The 18,389-nt window shown below is 37.9% G+C and overlaps 1 protein-coding gene across 2 annotated transcripts in view; it reads right to left on the bottom strand.

Moving 5' to 3' along the window:
* Positions 1–18,389, bottom strand: part of LOC145681961 (uncharacterized) — a 252,925-nt gene that overhangs the window by 31,602 nt on the left and 202,934 nt on the right. For both annotated transcript variants that reach the window (XM_081753563.1, XM_081753564.1), the window contains one exon: positions 11,251–11,404. In XM_081753563.1, the coding sequence (XP_081609689.1) occupies positions 11,251–11,404 (154 nt within the window). The remainder of the gene's footprint in view (positions 1–11,250; positions 11,405–18,389) is intronic.

Here is an 18,389-nt window from a genome sequence, read left to right as displayed (position 1 = left end):
TTTGAGAAGACGCCATTGTTGCCACACTTGGTACAATTGTACTAAATTCAACCCTTTTTATCATTCAACGGCCCGTTGGTACCACGCTGGCATTTTCAGCCCCTTTTGTAAAAAAGTTGGTACAATTCTACCCAGTACAGCATCATTTAACAAATACTTGTCACATTTTCAAAGATGTCAGTAACACTTTTCCTACATCTCTTTCTTGTGATGTCTTTCATTGAAGGTTCTAGGACCGGTTTTACATTTTTTTTATAAATGTCAGTTTACTTACGTTATATTCTTCTTATATTCGAGTATCCTCCTTAGTCGTGAAATAAGTGAGAATGAGGTGCAATAATTTATATTTTAATATTTTATTATAATGTACTGTTTACACACGAACTCGGAAATGATTGATTTGTTCCTAGTTTTATGTATTCTTTCATATATGGACATAATACCGTTTTGATTTATGGGCCACGTTGAAATAGAGGCGCGTTTGGTTTCCTTATAATGCATACCCAAGATGATAACTGTTTTCCCATTTAATTTGCGGCCTGTTATACTTCCTACGTGCGGGAAAAGTTTCATTTACTTCCACGGTTCTTCGGGGTCCTCTTAGATGTTTTTAAAAAGTAATTTTTAAAAGGAGCACTTTCTTGATTTGGACTCTTGGAAGAGAGGGGAAGATTGTTCTAGAACTTTACCTCTTTTAGTTTCGTGTTATAGAGCCATGTATTACACTGGTATAAAAATAATGAATTCAGCCCTTTTTGTTTTAATTTGGTACTATTTCTCAGCCCACTTCAAAGCCTGGACTGTGGCAACACTGGAAGACGCTTCCAGTGTTGGGTAAGTTACTTGTAAAAATGTAACGCGTTACAAGTTACTTTACTTTCTCTTAAAATGTAACGCGTTAGTAACGCGTTACTTGCCTCCAAAAAATAACCGTTACTTTACTTCGAAAGTAACGCGTTACTTTTAGGTCCAAAACTTTAAAAATGTGAAAAAAATATGACTTCAATTTTCCGTACTACTATTACCACCGCTATTATTATTATTATTATTATTATTATTATTATTATTGCTCGTTCTGAATCGCTTTATGTAAATGCAAGGACAATTTTTTCCTTGAATATACCGCCAAGTGAACTTCGTGGTGGACAAACACAGTTTGCGTGGGTTTTCTCGGTGTTCTCCCGTTTCCTCCCACTCTTCATTCCACCATTTCATTCATTACTCATCATCGCCATCTCCTTTAGCCTACCCGGCATAAATACGTGGGACGTAAAATTCAAATATTTAATTTCATTTTTTTTTACTTGAATATGAACATTTTCATGTAATGTAACATTGATAAAATGCCATACTGCGTTACTCGTAGGGATGGAAACGAGCAAGTTCGAGCGAGTTTTCTTTGACACTCGAATCGGCTAGAAACAGACAACTTTGAGCTCAACCCGAGCACTCAACTCGAAAAATTTCCTCCAACTCGACTCGAGCCAAATCCGATGTGTAGTTTCGAGTACATTTTTCACGTATATTACATAGACAGTATAATAATTATCAATGACACTACCACTACTACAACTTTTATTATTATTATTATTATTATTATTATTATTATTATTATTATTATTATTATTATTATTATTATTATTTATAACAACACTGTATATAAGAAGAAAGATAGGCGGTTTGTATTTGAATACTAAAAAAACTAGTTGATTGCCAACCTCGGTAGTCGTGAAGTCTAGGAGTCAAGGACATTGTTCACGAGCTTCTGAATTTGGGTTGAGGGTCTAGGTTGAGTATTCAGGCTCGAGCCAAACACTGTTAAAAGTTTACTGGCCAAATATCTTCAAAACAGCTCGGTCCGGGTTTAGAATTGTCAACGACTCGAGCAGCTCGACTCACAGCTCATTCACTATCGACCCGAACCGAGAAGTATGCCGAGCCAACAGCTCACCCAACCGACTTGGCTAGAGCCCTCGGCTCAGTTGAGCCGAACCGAGCAAATGACTCATCCCTACCAAGGCAACTCCAGCCGATGGTTCACACCAAGTGAGCCGGCTCAAGCCATCTTCTCAGTTGAGCCAAGCCGAGCTGAGCTTGATATAAAAAACCTCTTGTGGTTTCGTTATCGAGGCGAGACGAGATGCGAGCAGTGTCCCCTCTCGTAAGCAACACTAAAAGTATTCCATGGCTTTCGTTTTCCAGTGTAATCAGGCCATGAAAACGAACGAGCAATTTATCAAACTCGACTGGACTCGAAACTCGACGCGAAAAACTGAATCGGCTCGGAACTCGACTCGAGGATATTACCCTTGACTTTACTCGAAACTCGACTTGAATTCGAGTCGAGTCGAATTTTAGCTTGACTCGTGTTCATCCCTATGCGTTAGAAAAAATTGTTGCTTACTATTATTCTGCTAAACTAATTATAATATAATAACAACAATGTTGTTATGTAAAATTAAAAATAAAGAATATAGAGAAAGATTACACTATAATCAACGGGACTCTAGGATAAGCAAACTGATCTGAAAGAACTCCAATATTACATACCATCAGCAAGCTATTTTCTAGTAATAAAGTAGGCCTGCTCATCAAAACACAGTTTATTCATATTAACCCCTAACTTTAAATCGTTAATTATGGCACCCTAGTTGTTGATAAATATTTTCTGCCGGACACTTCAGACACTTTACTTTTAAATTCTGTCCACTATCATCCTCAGCTCTTAAGAAAAAGGTATGTTTTCAAATGTTTGAACGGTAAAATATTTTCGGTCTCCACCTTTATAAAAACAACACCAATCAAAGTAAAATAGACTACCGGTATCATTGCACTCCTAGTTCACTCTCTGAATGCATTGACTTGGAGCTGTCAAAATCTACGACAAAATCTTCCAGGTGGCAGCACACGTGATTTCCCTAAGGCTGTCCTCATCTTCAAAAAACAGCAAGTGACACTACGAACTTATCTGTTTCTCTGTGTGTCTCTGACTGTCGGTCACTGACATACGTAGTTCATGCTCGATTGTTTTGTTCTGAGAAATTCACTTACAGGAAAGAAACATTTGTTTCCGAAAAAATTAACATATATTGTAGTTATTCATCCTAAATGTAACGCGAGAAAAGTAACGCAAACTAGGTACGTTACTTAAAAAATTGTAACGCGTTATCGTTACAGTTACTTTGGAGAAAATGTAACGCGTTACTAGGAAACGTTACTTAAAAAGTAACGCGTTACTTGCGTTACGTTACTTCCCAACACTGGACGCTTCATACGAAATGGCTGCAGTAAGCAACCTGTTGAAGGTAAGTGTTGTTTTTGGTACCTATTTTGATCATTACAGTATAAAAAAAGATTGGATATTGCTAACATTTGGCAGTAAATAATTTGGTAATATTTAGAATTTGACTGAAAATACCAGTCACCAGAAAAACAAACTCGAACCAGAGACACATGTGTCTTCCGCAAGACCATATTAGTCCAGGAAATCTAGAGCAATTTTACCCTCAACCTGGGCAAAATTGCAACCTTTAGTTTTACACCTGTATTTTGTTTAGGTACCTCACCTGATGAAAATATCCAAAATCCGACAAAATCGGACCACGGGAACACCCCCCAAAACGGTTTCAAAATGGCGGACGGTAGTTTTTCGAAAAAATCGTAGACCTTTACGTTGGAGGCTCTAGTAGCCCTCTTAATTGACACAGAGACATGAATGATACCTCGTTAGAACGCTCATAGACCACAAATTGCAACGAAGTGACCTTGGTACCCATCATGCCCAACCCGTAGAAGAAGAAGAAGAAGAAATTCGATTTTTGTTTTTAATTAATATTTCTTGGACCCTGGCAACACTGTACGTCCTCATACTCCGGCAGAAAAATTCCTACGCGTAGACCAGACATTGGTAACAATAATATAAAAAAAATGAAGGACGTAGGTTCAACAGTAAGGGAGATAGAAATTCGGAACCGCGGACAAAGGAGGGTCACTCTGTATATTTTTTACTGTGGTCTAACTTATGTTTCTTAGATGTAGCATCCTCCGTAATTGTCACAGAGACATGAAGCATACCGCGTTGGAAAGCTTATGGAGCCCCCTTGCCAACGACGTATCGTTTGTGCCCCCTGTTTCCAACCTGTAGAAAAAAAAGAAGAAGAAACCTTGAAAAAATTGGGAAAATCTACACTTTTACCTTTCTTGGGCTCTGGCAACCCTGATAATCGTTGAGTATAGGGGGCACAAACGATACGTCGTTGGAAATGGGGTTCCATAAGCTTCTCTACATATCATAGTCTTGCATGAACCTAGGCACTGAAGAACCATGGCTGATTCCCTTACACGTTTGTGTATCATCTGCAGAAGCCTAGATCCTGACGATAACCTCATCACACTTCAAGAAAAGGGAGCTGAAGGAGTGAACAATGCCAGTAAGGCTCGCGGTAGTAACATTCTCGCCGCTACAAGTATGGTGGTTCATGTCTCTTGTCGCAAACGTTACATTGATAAAAAAGATATTGCGATTGCCCTAAAAAGAAAAACGTCATCGCCGATTCAAAAACGAGTTACTCGCTCGTCGGATGGGTCCTTGAACAGCAACAGTGACTGTCTGTTTTGCGGAACGCCTGTCTTATTTGATGACCGGCACGTGTTGAAATCAGAAAATGTTTGAGTGAAAACACAAGCATTGCCACACAGCATTTTCAAGTGTTGCAATGAACGAAACGATACCGGGTCACAAACTGTCCGAGGTCGAATTGAGTACTTCTCATCTGATCTTCATGTAGGAGATTGTGTCTATCACAGATCATGTAGTATCAACTTTCGAACAGGTAAAGCAATTCCTCAACAATACTGCACCGACAATCAGTCAGCGTCAAAAAAATTCCGGGCTGACCGACCTACAAATAATGAGAGTATCCGAGCATTTCAGCGCATCTGTAGTTATTTGGAAGAGCACGATGATGAGCAACTAACTGTGGGAGAACTTGTTACAAAAATGGACACATTTCTTGTAGGGACTGATCACATTGCATATGACAGACGGCACATGAAGCGTCAACTAATTGAGTACTTCGGTGAAAAAATTATAATTTCTAGTGACAGTGGAAAAAAACGACTTCATTACACTTCGAGAAACTGCCAATCACATTCTACGGGCATATCGTGATTTACCACGAGAGTATGATGAAGAAAAGAAAAAAATTGAATAATAGAAACCGTAGCTCGACTGATCAAAAGCGACATAAAATTCAAACTACGAACTGGAAGTGATACATATCTTTCACTTAGCGACTTGACCATTCAGGAATTCCTTCAGTACATTCCACCTAGCCTTAAACTATTCTATGCCATACTTTTTGCCAGTGTTTGATGCAAGCAGCCAGACCAAGAGATATGTTAGCTCCTCTGCAGTTAGGTGTTGCTGTGCAGCTGCACCACCACTATCGATCGAAACACCTGACTGACACGCTGCATCACCTGGGATTTTGCTATTCATACACGGAAGTGCAGCGATTTGAACGCTGTGCTGCAAGTACATTTGGTAATCGTGTGATCGAAATGCCAGCAGACCAGACTCTCCTCTTTGCAGCGGATAATGTAGATCATAATCTCCAAACGCTGAGTGGTTTAGGCACATTCCATAGCATGGTTTAGGCGGCCATTACTCCATCCACTACTACCAGTCTAACCATTCTTCGGAAGCCCGTCTCTGATGCTGATGTGAAGTCCCTTGCCAGTGTTCCCATTCACGCATATACTGAAGCCAGGGCTATTCTTGAAAAGGTCAACTGTGAACTGGTAACAGTACCATCACCGAACGAAAGCTTCCTGGATATTTTGTGGAAACGTTCCTGGCACTTTCCGTCACGCACACCAAACTGGTCAGGAATGATGCAGGCCATTCACGCAGATCCATCTCGTCATCATCCAGGGAAATCCACTGTTATCTGCTTACCGATTATTGACCTCCATCTGATATGTCATGCATATATTCCACTTTAGTGTACCTTAAGAAAATATAAAGTCACACCAATCATCACCTTAGACCAACCACTGTTTTGGAACGCTTCACGTATCCTGCATGACAGAGCACATAACACCAGTATTAAGGACACGGTTCTCCTCTTGGGCTCATTTCATACTCTGATGAACCTTCTAGGAGCAATTGGTTCCCTGATGGATGGTTCAGGCTTACGTGAAATCTTACATGAGCTTTATGGAGAAAATTCGGTTGTACATATGTTAAGTGGCAAGTCCGTAGCAAGAGCCTTCCGTGCGCACATGATGGTTGACCTCGCATTAAGTGCATTGCTTGTGGAAAATGTTTTTGTGCAGACCGATAACGGAACACTATCAACGATGCTATCGACGAACTATCAACGATGCTTACTCTCTCTACCAGAGTCTGATGTCGAGTGAGATTACTGTAACTGGAGCTAGTTCTTCACCTCTTCTCCAAGAAGTCCGAGAAAAAATAGAAGCACGAAAGTCAGAACTTATTAACACATCAAAAACAAGTCAGTTGTGGCTTGCATACCAGCGCATGTGGACTACAGCAAGGAAACTTGTGGCAGCAGACCGAACAGGAAGCTTGGAGGATCACCTTGATGCTATAGCAGATTGCATTCCCATATTCGCTGCAGCAGGACACTTCAATTATTTGATGTCGACGTGCTTGTACATGCAAACAATGTTAACGCTGCCATCGGTTAATCCAACAGTTCACGAAAGTTTTCAAAATGGGTTCGGAGTTATTAGAAGAAGCAACCGTTATTGGGCTGGGTTGTCCTCTGATCTAGTCATAGAACAGGTTCTGACGAGATCGCTAAAATCCACTGGAGGTCTAACCCATGGGAGTGGAATGTCGGAGATGCAACGATCTTTATGGGTGCTCTCAATGCCAGCATGCTCCGAGTACAATCTGGCGATGCAAACTCTTACTCACACAGCATATGTCACTAGCGAACAACATAAAGAAGCCGAAACGTCAAGAATGTCATGTGATATCAGTGACACACGTCGCATTCTTGCAGGACTGCAGCCCATTTCACCATTTGACGGAGACAAATCGTTGAGAAAAATTGCCACTGGCGTCACAGCGGATTCCTCAGTCAACATCCATAATTTATTTTCAGTTGGAGAAGAGCTTGCGAAGAAACTATTTGGCAAAGACCTGTTCACTGTGAAGTGGGAACGTGCAGATAAAGTCAAAACTCTAGCATCCCCGAGTAGTGTCAAAATCAGCAGCGATATCTCCGTCGATTCGAATCTTTTGTTTCAAAGACTGTTAGTTGTCGCTAATGCAGGCAGCACATCTTTAGAGAAGACCTTAGTGCATGAATTATGTGCCTACCCACCAGCTTTTTTTGAGTCACCCAGCATGATGCGTAAGGCAGACAAAGCACCACTGGCCCATGCGATACTAGAGTTCAGCAAACAGCAGACCGCATAGTTTGAGGAAACGGAGCCAGACAATATTCTGTATGTCTTAGACGGAGGATCTCTGTTACATAGCCTACCATGGTGTAAAGGAAGTTCGTACGACGATATCGCTACATCATTTGCTGAGTATACGGTTCGTAAATATGGCACATCAACCATCGTGTTTGATGGGTATGGAAGTTGCTCACCATTGTTCATTGCAACTGTGCTACCGGGTGTGCAAGAACGTATTGTACTTGCAGAAAGCATGTCCTTCCATGTACTATTGCTTGTGGTGTGTGCCAAGAAACTGAATGTTTTAACTCTTTAAATGAATATGGTGAGGACAGTGTTAGCGTAGGCGATGACGATGTAGATGTGTAATTTGCCTCCCAAAATATTTCGTCTTCCCATTCTTTTGCTTTAGAATATTTTTGCTTTATATATAGGTGTTATGTTTCTATAAAACGAATTGTCTTGTACACTGTATTATGGTATGACCTTCTAATTGCTATTGCGTGTAGTGTATGCCAAGAAAATGAATGTTTTAACTGTTTAAATGAATATGGTGAGGACAGTGTTAGCGTAGGCAATGACGATGTAGATGTGTAATTTTGCCTCCCAAAGTCTTTCGTTATTCCCATTCTTTTGCTTAAGAATGTTTTATGTATAGTACTTATATTAAAGTGACCTTTGATTTAAAGAAAGAAACAAGATTTTTTCATGCATAGAACGATTATCAGGGTTGCCAGAGCCCAAGAAAGGTAAAAATGTAGATTTTTCCAGTTTTTTCAAGGTTTCTTCTTCTTCTTTTTCTACAGGTTGGGTGCAGGGGGCACAAACGATACGTCGTTGGCAAGGAGGTTCCATAAGCTTTCCAACGCGGTATGCTTCATGTCTCTGTGACAATTACGGAGGATGCTACATCTAAGAAACATAAGTTAGACCACAGTAAAAAATATACAGAGTGACCCTCCTTTGTCCGCGGTTCCGAATTTTTATCTCCCTTACTGTTGAACCTACATCCTTCATTTTTTTATATTATTGTTACCAATGTCTGGTCTACGCGTAGGAATTTTTCTGCCGGAGTATGAGGACGTACAGTGTTGCCAAGGTCCAAGAAATATTAATTAAAAACAAAAATCGACTTTCTTCTTCTTCTTCTTCTACGGGTTGGGCATGATGGGTACCAAGGTCACTTCGTTGCAATTTGTGGTCTATGAGCGTTCCAACGAGGTATCATTCATGTCTCTGTGTCAATTAAGAGGGCTACTAGAGCCTCCAACGTAAAGGTCTACGATTTTTTCGAAAAACTACCGTCCGCCATTTTGAAACCGCTTTGGGGAGTGTTCCCGTGGTCCGATTTTGTCGGATTTTGGATATTTTCATCAGGTGAGGTACCTAAACAAAATACAGGTGTAAAACTAAAGGTTGCAATTTTGCCAAGGTCAAACCGTATTTTGACTCGACTATATTGCGTGTTTTAATTTTTGCAGGTCTAAAGTGACATTTTCCAATAGAATGCAAAATTGTCAGAGTTTTCAGTACACATATCCTGCAGATGTTTGCATAGCAAGAATATAATGATTAAATTTTTTGTCGAAGCAAGGACATATATAGGGGTTTTCGAGTCTCGTACACCCAATTTGTTTGTACAAGTATCTCAATTTTAGATATATCTTACGTAAATTCTACCTTTAAAAGAATACAGATGTCTCTCTGCAAAGGCGTTTGACCCTCAATCCCATATTTTAGATATGTGTCAGGAAGAATTTAAGAGTTGCTCCTCTATTTCTGAAATTTGATTGCTTCTTCCCCTTGGAAACTTCACACGCTTAAATGTTGAGCACAGAATACCGTATTGGTAATTTTTTAACATGTTTTAGATAAATATAAACTGGTTATTAGAAATACTAACTGCTTTTAAAAGTGTAATTGGTAGTGAAGAGATCAACCGTATACTAAAAGCGTGTGTTACAAGTCATCCATCGAGTTGCTCTGAAGATGAATTGTCAGACGAAGGAACTGAGGGAGTTGGTGATTGGAAGATAATAAGCCAAAAAGTACTTGAAAGATACTGGAAGACAGAGGCGAATCCAGGGGTGATCGGGGCGATCGCTCCCCCCAGAACTTGGAAGTATTTTTTCTTTATTTTATATATAAATAAAACCCATCCCAGAGTTTGAAGCTCTTTAAAAGTAGCTCTAAGTAGCAGTATTACAACCCCCTTCCCCTAGAATCCATCCTGGATTCGCCCCTGCTGGAAGAACAAGTAATTACAAAAGAACATTGTGCTAGCAAGTCGTGATGGTTTAGTACTTGGCTTCTGCGTCTATGTAGGGAAAGAGACAACGCCAGAAGTTAATGTGAAAATCCTAGGTGTAAGTGACGGTATTGTGTAAGTATTATCAAATAGAATTCTAAAAACTCATGTCAAGAATTTAAACTGATTGGTTTATATTGATGTAAAATATCCTGATTTTTTCGAAGTCAAAATATGTTCCAAGTTCGAATTGTCTTGAAACCTAGAATAGAGGATGCAGTTTATAAGTTAACGCGTTATATAAACTTGAAATAGAGTGAATGGCAAGAACTATTATGAGATCATAACAAAAGTGGGAAGAAAATAAATCTGTTACACTTCTCCCTTCTTGCCTGGGCAGCGAACCGATGTCCGTTTGCAGCAGGGGTAAAGTGGATCTGAAAAGGTAAAAGGACGCATGACGTGGCGCCTTCCTCTTGTGTATCTTTGCCCATTGTAGTTTTAGAAACTGAGGGGTGCCATTGGTATTTTATGGAAGTGGGTGGACAAAGTCCCCCGCTTTCCCCCTCACTTTTACCTCTGATTTGCAGAAGATAAAGAAAGGAGTGAGGAAGAAGAGTGGGTGTTCCTCAGCCTGCTATTGTTGGAGCTTATAACAAAAAGATGGGTGGCATCGCTTATTGGCTTAATACAGAATCATCATTCGAAGAGAAATGTGGACAGTGCGACTGTTCGTTCGTTTTGTTGGTTAGTCAATTCCTCGCTAATATATCGCAAACATTGTAAGAGGAGAGGCATTCTGAAGAAGAACCAATTACCACGTATTCGCTATTGCTTGCCTTTGGCAAACTAAGAGATTACGCAGGACTACCAAAGATAGCACGAGAAAGACCGCAGATTAGCTCTCAGTTATCTGAAGAATTTCAAGAAGGCCATTCAAAATCAGGCTCACCATTCAAAACCAGAAAAGTAATCAGTCAACGAATAACAGAAGTTAGTTACAACAACACTTTACATTTCCCGAAATTTAAGTAAGACAAATTTGGAAACAAATGTTGGTACGAAAGTTTAAATCTACAAATAGAGTTATCTGTACAAAATATAAAATATACCTTTGTGTTCAACGCTATAATTGCTTTATCAAGTAACACACAAAGTGAAACGTTGATTGCAAAATATTATAATAGAAACCCAAAGTACCCATAACAGTAGGCCTATCATTTCTTTTACAAAGTGGTGAACTAAATAAATGAAAAATTTCCAATATCTATTAGTTTGCTCCTAACTATAAGAAACTTATAGGATAGTTCATACCGAGTCATGCCGGTACTAGAGAGGTTAAATAGCTACACTCAGGGGTGGATCCTGGGGGGCGATCAGGGTGATTACCCCCTGAGGAGAAGGACTTTTCTTATTTTATACATAAATGAAGCCCATCCCAGAGTTTGAAGCTCTTATTGAAAGTAGCTCTAAGTAGCAGTATTACAACCCACGGATCCGCCGTCCTGGATCCGCTCCTGGCTACATTTAGAACGAATAAGCATACCATCAACGTATCTTACCTGAAATAAGAAGAAACACAAAGAAAAAACTACAAGCGAACCTGGCATCACCTTTGGCAAATTTTACTATTGGTACCACAACAGTAGCAATACATGAACATCCCGCTGAAAAAAGTTGAAAGAATATCCATGGAATAAGGAACGGAGGCTTTTCCTGTAATGAAAGTTAAACAATTAATTCCCTTTGAGACTGTTGTTTCTCAAACGGTTTACTTGTAGAAGAAAGAAGAACAAGAAAATCGTGCATATGTAGACTCGTAATAACCACATGTAAATCTCTAACGGAGTTATTATTTATATATTGAATATTACAAATTTACTGTTCCAATTGCTGCAATATAAATACTACTTCTGATGCTTTGCCTAGCTTTTGTGTTCCTAGGGTTCCTACATCACCCTTCTCTTATTTTCAGAGCGGGAATGTTGGTCCATCCTTTAAACATTAATGAGGATAATATGTTTCCGTCTTAAATTCAGGAAATTGTCAAAACTATAAACTGGTAAATTAGTATGGAATAGTGGTGTGTACCTCTGAAACTTTTGGTGGTACACTCTAAATACAGCAACCACTATTTCAGAGGTACTTGTACCCATGAATTTAGCAGGTACATGGTACCCAAGAAGTGGCAGGTACAATGTACCTATGATTTCTTAAGTACAAATATATTTCATGGGTACAAAAGCGCCTAATTTCATAAAACCTAATATCATGGGTGCATGTACAGTCAGAAACAATATTAAGCATAGGTTGGAGCTATCATTTCTTATACCTCCAACCTCTACTTAACATTGTTTTTGACTGTACCTATTACATTGATAAATGCAAGGTGACAGTTAATACGAGTACATACCTAGATTACAACACTTAGCAATATTTGCTATTATGGCTTGTAACCTAAGCATTTCCCAGTCACCATTAAAAGTCACAACCACTCTGACTGAAGTAAATGTGGTAAAAATGTGATGGCTCTGTATAAAATTTTGGTGGGCGCGGGAAAACTTTCTGGCGGGATAACGTGTGTCTGATGCCCATTTCAAATTAGAAATATTGGTTTAATCTATTTTTTTAAAAACTCTTAATTGAAACAGGGATCTTATGACGCATGATCTTAAGACTAGATTTCAATAGAAATTAAAAGGCGAAGTCAGTTTTTCAGTATTTGTACCCTGTTGCTTTTCAGCATTGAGTTTTTAAATGATATTGAAATTAGGAACAACATGCAATCGGATGCATAAATAGTAATAATGAACACTCACTTCTTTAATGAAGTTCTCATGAAATGCTAACACAAAATGATGTGGGCTCCTTTTTTCATTTAAGATTACTTTTTGACAAATTCAATATAGCTACCTCCAAAATAGCCTACAGAACACATTAGACTGCTAGAAATTTCCGGCATGCACCTAAACCCATTAACAATTATACCTCTTTTACTTCAGAATGTACAGTAATCAGGGTGCTTCCTACTTTGACTTACCTTGTACCGTATCATATATGAATATACCTTGTACTTTGAACATAGTAACAATAATTGTCATACCTCTAATGATAATAATTGTTAAGTGCTCCACTCATTCCGACACCTTTGTACCTGTGTAATCATGTTTTTAACAACATACCATCATTGAATAAAGAGATTGCAATCCATACTTTCGTGCAATGGTGTCCAAAGGATAACTTCGCAAAAAAAGTCAATCCTGTATTGCTCCTTATTTTAAACACAAATATTAATTTTATTTGAAATTCTTGAATATATTTTATATTAATGATAGAACTACAGCCATTTGTCGTACTGAAAGGACGCGCCTTGTGATGTAAATAATAGAGAATTTGTCCTTCCTGAAGAATGTGGGCCTCCTCCAAGAGGTATCTTGCAAGGAATGAATATGGGTGTGATCTTATCCACCAAACATTACCTTTAGAAAGCATCTCGTCTTTATTGAACAAACAATCGTAACAACTTCTTCTTTGGCTAAGAATGGATGCCATACAGAACTAAGACTTCCTTTTTCCTTAGTGATGCTTTCTATGCTGCTACAAATATGCGAAGTTCTCTTAATTGTGGGCAAATATTGTAGGTCCTTTTGGACGTTCAGCCCTTCCCGAAGGATGTTTAAGTTACAAGTTTCTGATGAAAATAAATAAAAATACTCCATATCAAAGCTTTGTTTTTATCAACTTAAATAGAAGAACATAATAGTTGAGCAATGCAGGTAGTTTTTAACCCGGCGGCATTGGCGCCTAGTCTCACAGAACCGAGTTACTTGTTTTTGTAGCCTGTTACTAGTAGCTGGCTGTTGGTTTTGATTCGGGTTCAAATTCAAATTTTATTTTTGAATGGACACTTCTGAACATGATTTAATACCTTGTGATAACAAAATAAAATTATCAACGAAAAATTAAACAAAAATTATTAGGTAAAGATTTAAAATTTTCAAATGGGTCTGTGAGATTAGTCGCCAGTGCTCAAGTCACATTAACAGACGCCATTACCGCCGTGACGTATTTGCTTTCCTCAATTATTATTTTATTTTACTTTGGAAAAATGCCACATGTTCATATTTAAGGTGTGCGTTGGGAATGAAGGAAAAATACTTCAGTTTGCGCGAGAGGATTCACACCGATTAAAGCACCTCAAATTGAATAAAGCAAATACAGAAGCTACGCGGAGGATTTCAAAAAGGGGGAGGTGGAGGAGCGTTGATAATGCAAATTTGGTGTGTTGACAGATTATTGTTCACAATTTATCACTACTACATCATTATATAATCTCAATACATAATAAATAAATATAATTATTTAAAATTAAGTGCTAAAAATACTTGATATATACAAACATAATTCAAGTGAAACAAAGCCACGTTTATTGCTATTCTTAGAATTGTTTCAGTTATAATTTTTAGTGCCCTTATGGCGTTCGCAGTATGCTGTGTTCGATATTTCCTTGTCATGTGTCAAAATAATTGTTTGCAGAGTCCCAGAAATTGCTCAATCCAAGTTGGGTATAATAAATTCTTCACGTATACATTGATAGGAGCAGGAGGCAGGCCTCTTCGATCTCAGCAATTAATAAGCTGGACTGTTTCTCCATTCCTGTCCACAGGATTTAGACTCGGCAGTAGAGAAAACAGTTGGTCCTTGAAACAATTCCTGTAATATATATCCGAAAGGAATGCGTTTAGATATTAGTAAGATATAAGGAATAAGGTACATATTGACAAAAGAAGAGTGACATCACAAAATAGAAGTGCTATACAAACTATATAATTATCTTATCTACATCTAAATTGAAAAGTTGTTTACATGCTATCGTTATGTAGACGACACCTTAATTATCTAAAAGACGACAAACAAATAGAAGTACTCTTTAGAAAGCTTAACAATAAAATCGAGTTTACAAGATAATTCGAAATCAATGGTATTACTTTTCCTTCGATCTACTAACATGCATAACATTCAAGTTCCAAACAACAATCTGCAGTAAATATATTTCAGGGAAAACACAACGTGATAGATTAATTTGCAAAAGGTTGAGTAGCTGAGGTAAAAACAAAAGTTCCTTTTGAGAAAGTAATGAATATGCTCAGTTTCAGGGATACAAGGGCTCAAATTTACGGTGGGATCGTCACAAATGACGTCATACCCCTACAGATAGTGACGCACGCGGTGTCGGTTTAGAAAATTACAACCGAAATAGTACCCAATACATTTATATCAGCAGTCGTTTCCATTGAGAAGTTCCTAGTAGATAGATCTTGCAATGTAAGAATTCCATTGTCAAGCAATTAACATTGTTTGATGTGACAAGCATAGGAAATCTAAATCGCAATTACAGAGTTACATAAAGTAACATGTACTTAAGACCTTCAAATATCCTTACTAAAACGAAAGGTATGACATTTTTATTTCAGAAGTCTTTCTGGGGGGGGGGTTATATCAAACAACCTTCTATGTTTCTTCCTTTTTTAAGATGGGAGGAAAGGGAAGCTCATAACTAATTATGGGAACTATCACGAAAAACTCAGCGTACGAAACTGATATATCTGCTAGTCCCTTTGGATTAAGATATCCTTCCAAGGTCACTAAGTTCTTTTCAATATTTAAATTTTCTACGTTATTCACTACAGCTGGTAATTTCTTTTGCAGTGTGCGCAAACACATGCCAAATATTATTTCGGCTTTTGTTGCTAACTGAAACAAAAGATTACTTCATTAGCACACCCTATATAAATATTCTTTAGAAATATACTTCAATATTTTTTTAGTAGTGACATACTATAAAATCGGTAATTTGACTTTGGAACTCACTTGTTCTTGTTAAAACTCTTTATTTTCGGCAGGGTTTGACAAGTGGGCCCAGCCCAGCCGAGCCCAGCCCAAAATCCAAATGAGTTATTCGGGTTGGACCCAGCTGAAAAAAACTCACCTGGGGTTTTGATCTTTTGGTGAGTATGTTAATGGTAACCAAGCTGATTAGATTGAAAGTAATTGTTACGAAACTTCGGACATTTCGTGGCTGTAGTAGCCTATACCTTAACGTTAAGGTATAATACAACATTCAAAATATATTAATTAAGTCTTTCCTAGGACCTTGTACAGTGTTCTGAATGCATTGAATGAATCAAAATAAACAGAAAAAGCTTGAGATAATTATACAACAAATTGACTTATGGATAGAGTTGTCATTCCCCCGGATAACTCGGGACCGTCACGGAATCGAGATCTGCGTCCCGAAAACATTTCTCGGGACGCTTAAATGTCCCAGATTTCAGCGAAGAAGAAAGGAAGGAAATATTATAGTTTGCTTTTTTCTTTAAAAAGAAACAGAATTAGGAATATAATTATTCTCTTTCAGCTTCTGAGTCTGGCAATTCAAAACTTTAAAAAAGCTTGAATACATAAAACGTATTTAATGAAGTTCACGATTTAACAACTTTGACATTGAACAAAGCATTCGTTTCATTGCATCAGGAACAAAATGTTTTACTGCTCAATCTTTTTGTTACCTTTACTATTGTGTTTTAATCTGCATCTTGCTTCTGAAATATTTTAATCGATAATCCCTGACAGATATTTTTGGTAATTTTCCACTGACCATTCAAGAAGAAAAATATATTGTTTTAATCAACAAAACTGAACAGATAACAATAGGAAAATGTTGGAGTATTGTTAATAGAATCCAATGACAAAAAGATCCAACACGAACAGACAAAACGTGTCAAAGGAAAGATCATACCTTGCATGAGCTAAAACAGACTCTGAAAGACACGAAACATCAGATCCTGAGAAATTAAAAAAAATGCTTACCAGGGGAAAGGGGGTAAATCATCTGCGTACCTTTGCTTAACTAGCAAGGAGAAGGTTTACCAAAATTACTAAAACTATGATTACGTAATACTTGAACAACTCTATCTAATGGAAGAAAGTAAATTCGTATATGGCCTTTCTGTTTCATTTTAAGCATTTCAAAGATTCTCGTTATTTAGTAGCGTCCCGAATTTTCATTTTTGAAATATGGCAACCCTATGTATGGATAATGCTTATAGGGAATTAAATGAAATGAAATGAAATCTTTCAGTTTTACGTCCAACGATTATGACTTATGGGCTAAAGACAACGGTGATGACGACAAATGAATGAAATGTTGGAATGAAGGGAGCGGGAGGAAACCCACGCACACAGTGTTTGTCCACCACAAAGCTCACTTAGCGGGAACTGGGATCGAACCAGGGACTCCACGCACCAGAGATAAACGTTCTACCGCTGAGTCACCGCGGCCCCATTTGAAGTCAAATGTGCAATTTTATATTTAAAGTTTCAAGGTACAGTATATGAAGTTGCAAACGATCCTGGGCTCAATTCCCGGTGGGGACACTCGCTCGAAAAAGTGTAAAAGCTTTTTCAGGCCAGCTATCCGATTGAGGTTTTCCTGAGTTTTTCTCACTCACACCAGGATGGTAACTGACATACATGTCCCAGGCCGCTTCCTTCCTTCCCCAGTCCTTTCTTCCTTCCCTTTACTTGGATAATGTGTTCGCCGACATACGTGACGATGGTCACTGATGTCGATAGCCCAGAAATCTATCGTAACATGGCTTAAATAAAGTTGCATTATCAGTAATGAACCGTTGTGAAACAATTGCTTGGAAAATTACGGTAATTGAACGAGTAAAATATAATAACTATACTTCAACAATAAAATAATTTGTTTTACGTTGTAGGATATTTAGTTTCATTTAAGACATTTTTAAACATTTATTTTATAAAACATGAATTATGTTCTTGTTTTAATACATTTCCTATAATATTATTAGGTACTCCTCTTCACTTGTCCCCTTAATTTTTTAACTTTGATTGTATTTTCTATTGCCTGATTAGGAGCTTTTTCTAATCTTCTAAATGTTAAAGCATGGATACAATTTCCCGGATTTGATATTTTATTGAATTCTTAGTTCATTTTTGTCACCACGTATCAACAAAGTTAAAATTGAACTCCCACTAGTCTATAGCGAAAAGCATAGGTACATGGTTTCGGGTTCGATTTACGGTGTGGGAAACTTTGGAAAATTTTGAACGATTCTGGTGGTTGGGATTTCACTTTAAATTGTGGGTTCACATCTCATATAGGCTCACTGCTGAAAAGGGACGCTAAATTTCAATAACCAACCAACAAAAGTTAACAGATAGATTTACAAATGGAATAAAGGATGGTAACATTGAGAATACAACGGTATGTTGTATGTGTTGTACTGTTGTACTATTATTTATCTGTACAGAGTAGAATAGACCGTAGATCTCACCAACTCAGTCCGCAAATCTCACCAAAATGGGACTAAAATCCGCCATTTTGTACCCAAATTCACCCACAGACCGCAAATCCCACCAAAATTGCTTCAAATTCCCCTCCTTTTTCACGAGAATTAGTGTACAGACCGCAAATCTCACCAAAATGGATGCAAATTTCCTTCATTCTCACAAGAATTGATCAACAGTACGAATTTCTCACGAAAATGGATGCAAATTTCCTCTGATATGTTTTATCATATATTTTAATACAATTTATGTTGTCTTATACAATTTATGCTGATTACTTACCGTTTTCCCCAATCCTTTAAGAAACTTGTTTCGTCCTTTCTTA

This window comes from Thermobia domestica, chromosome 3 (assembly GCF_964235325.1).
Source record: "Thermobia domestica chromosome 3, izTheDome1.hap1.1, whole genome shotgun sequence".
In the NCBI taxonomy this organism is placed as follows: Eukaryota; Metazoa; Arthropoda; class Insecta; order Zygentoma; family Lepismatidae; genus Thermobia; species Thermobia domestica.
This window is presented reverse-complemented; position numbering and strand designations above follow the sequence as displayed.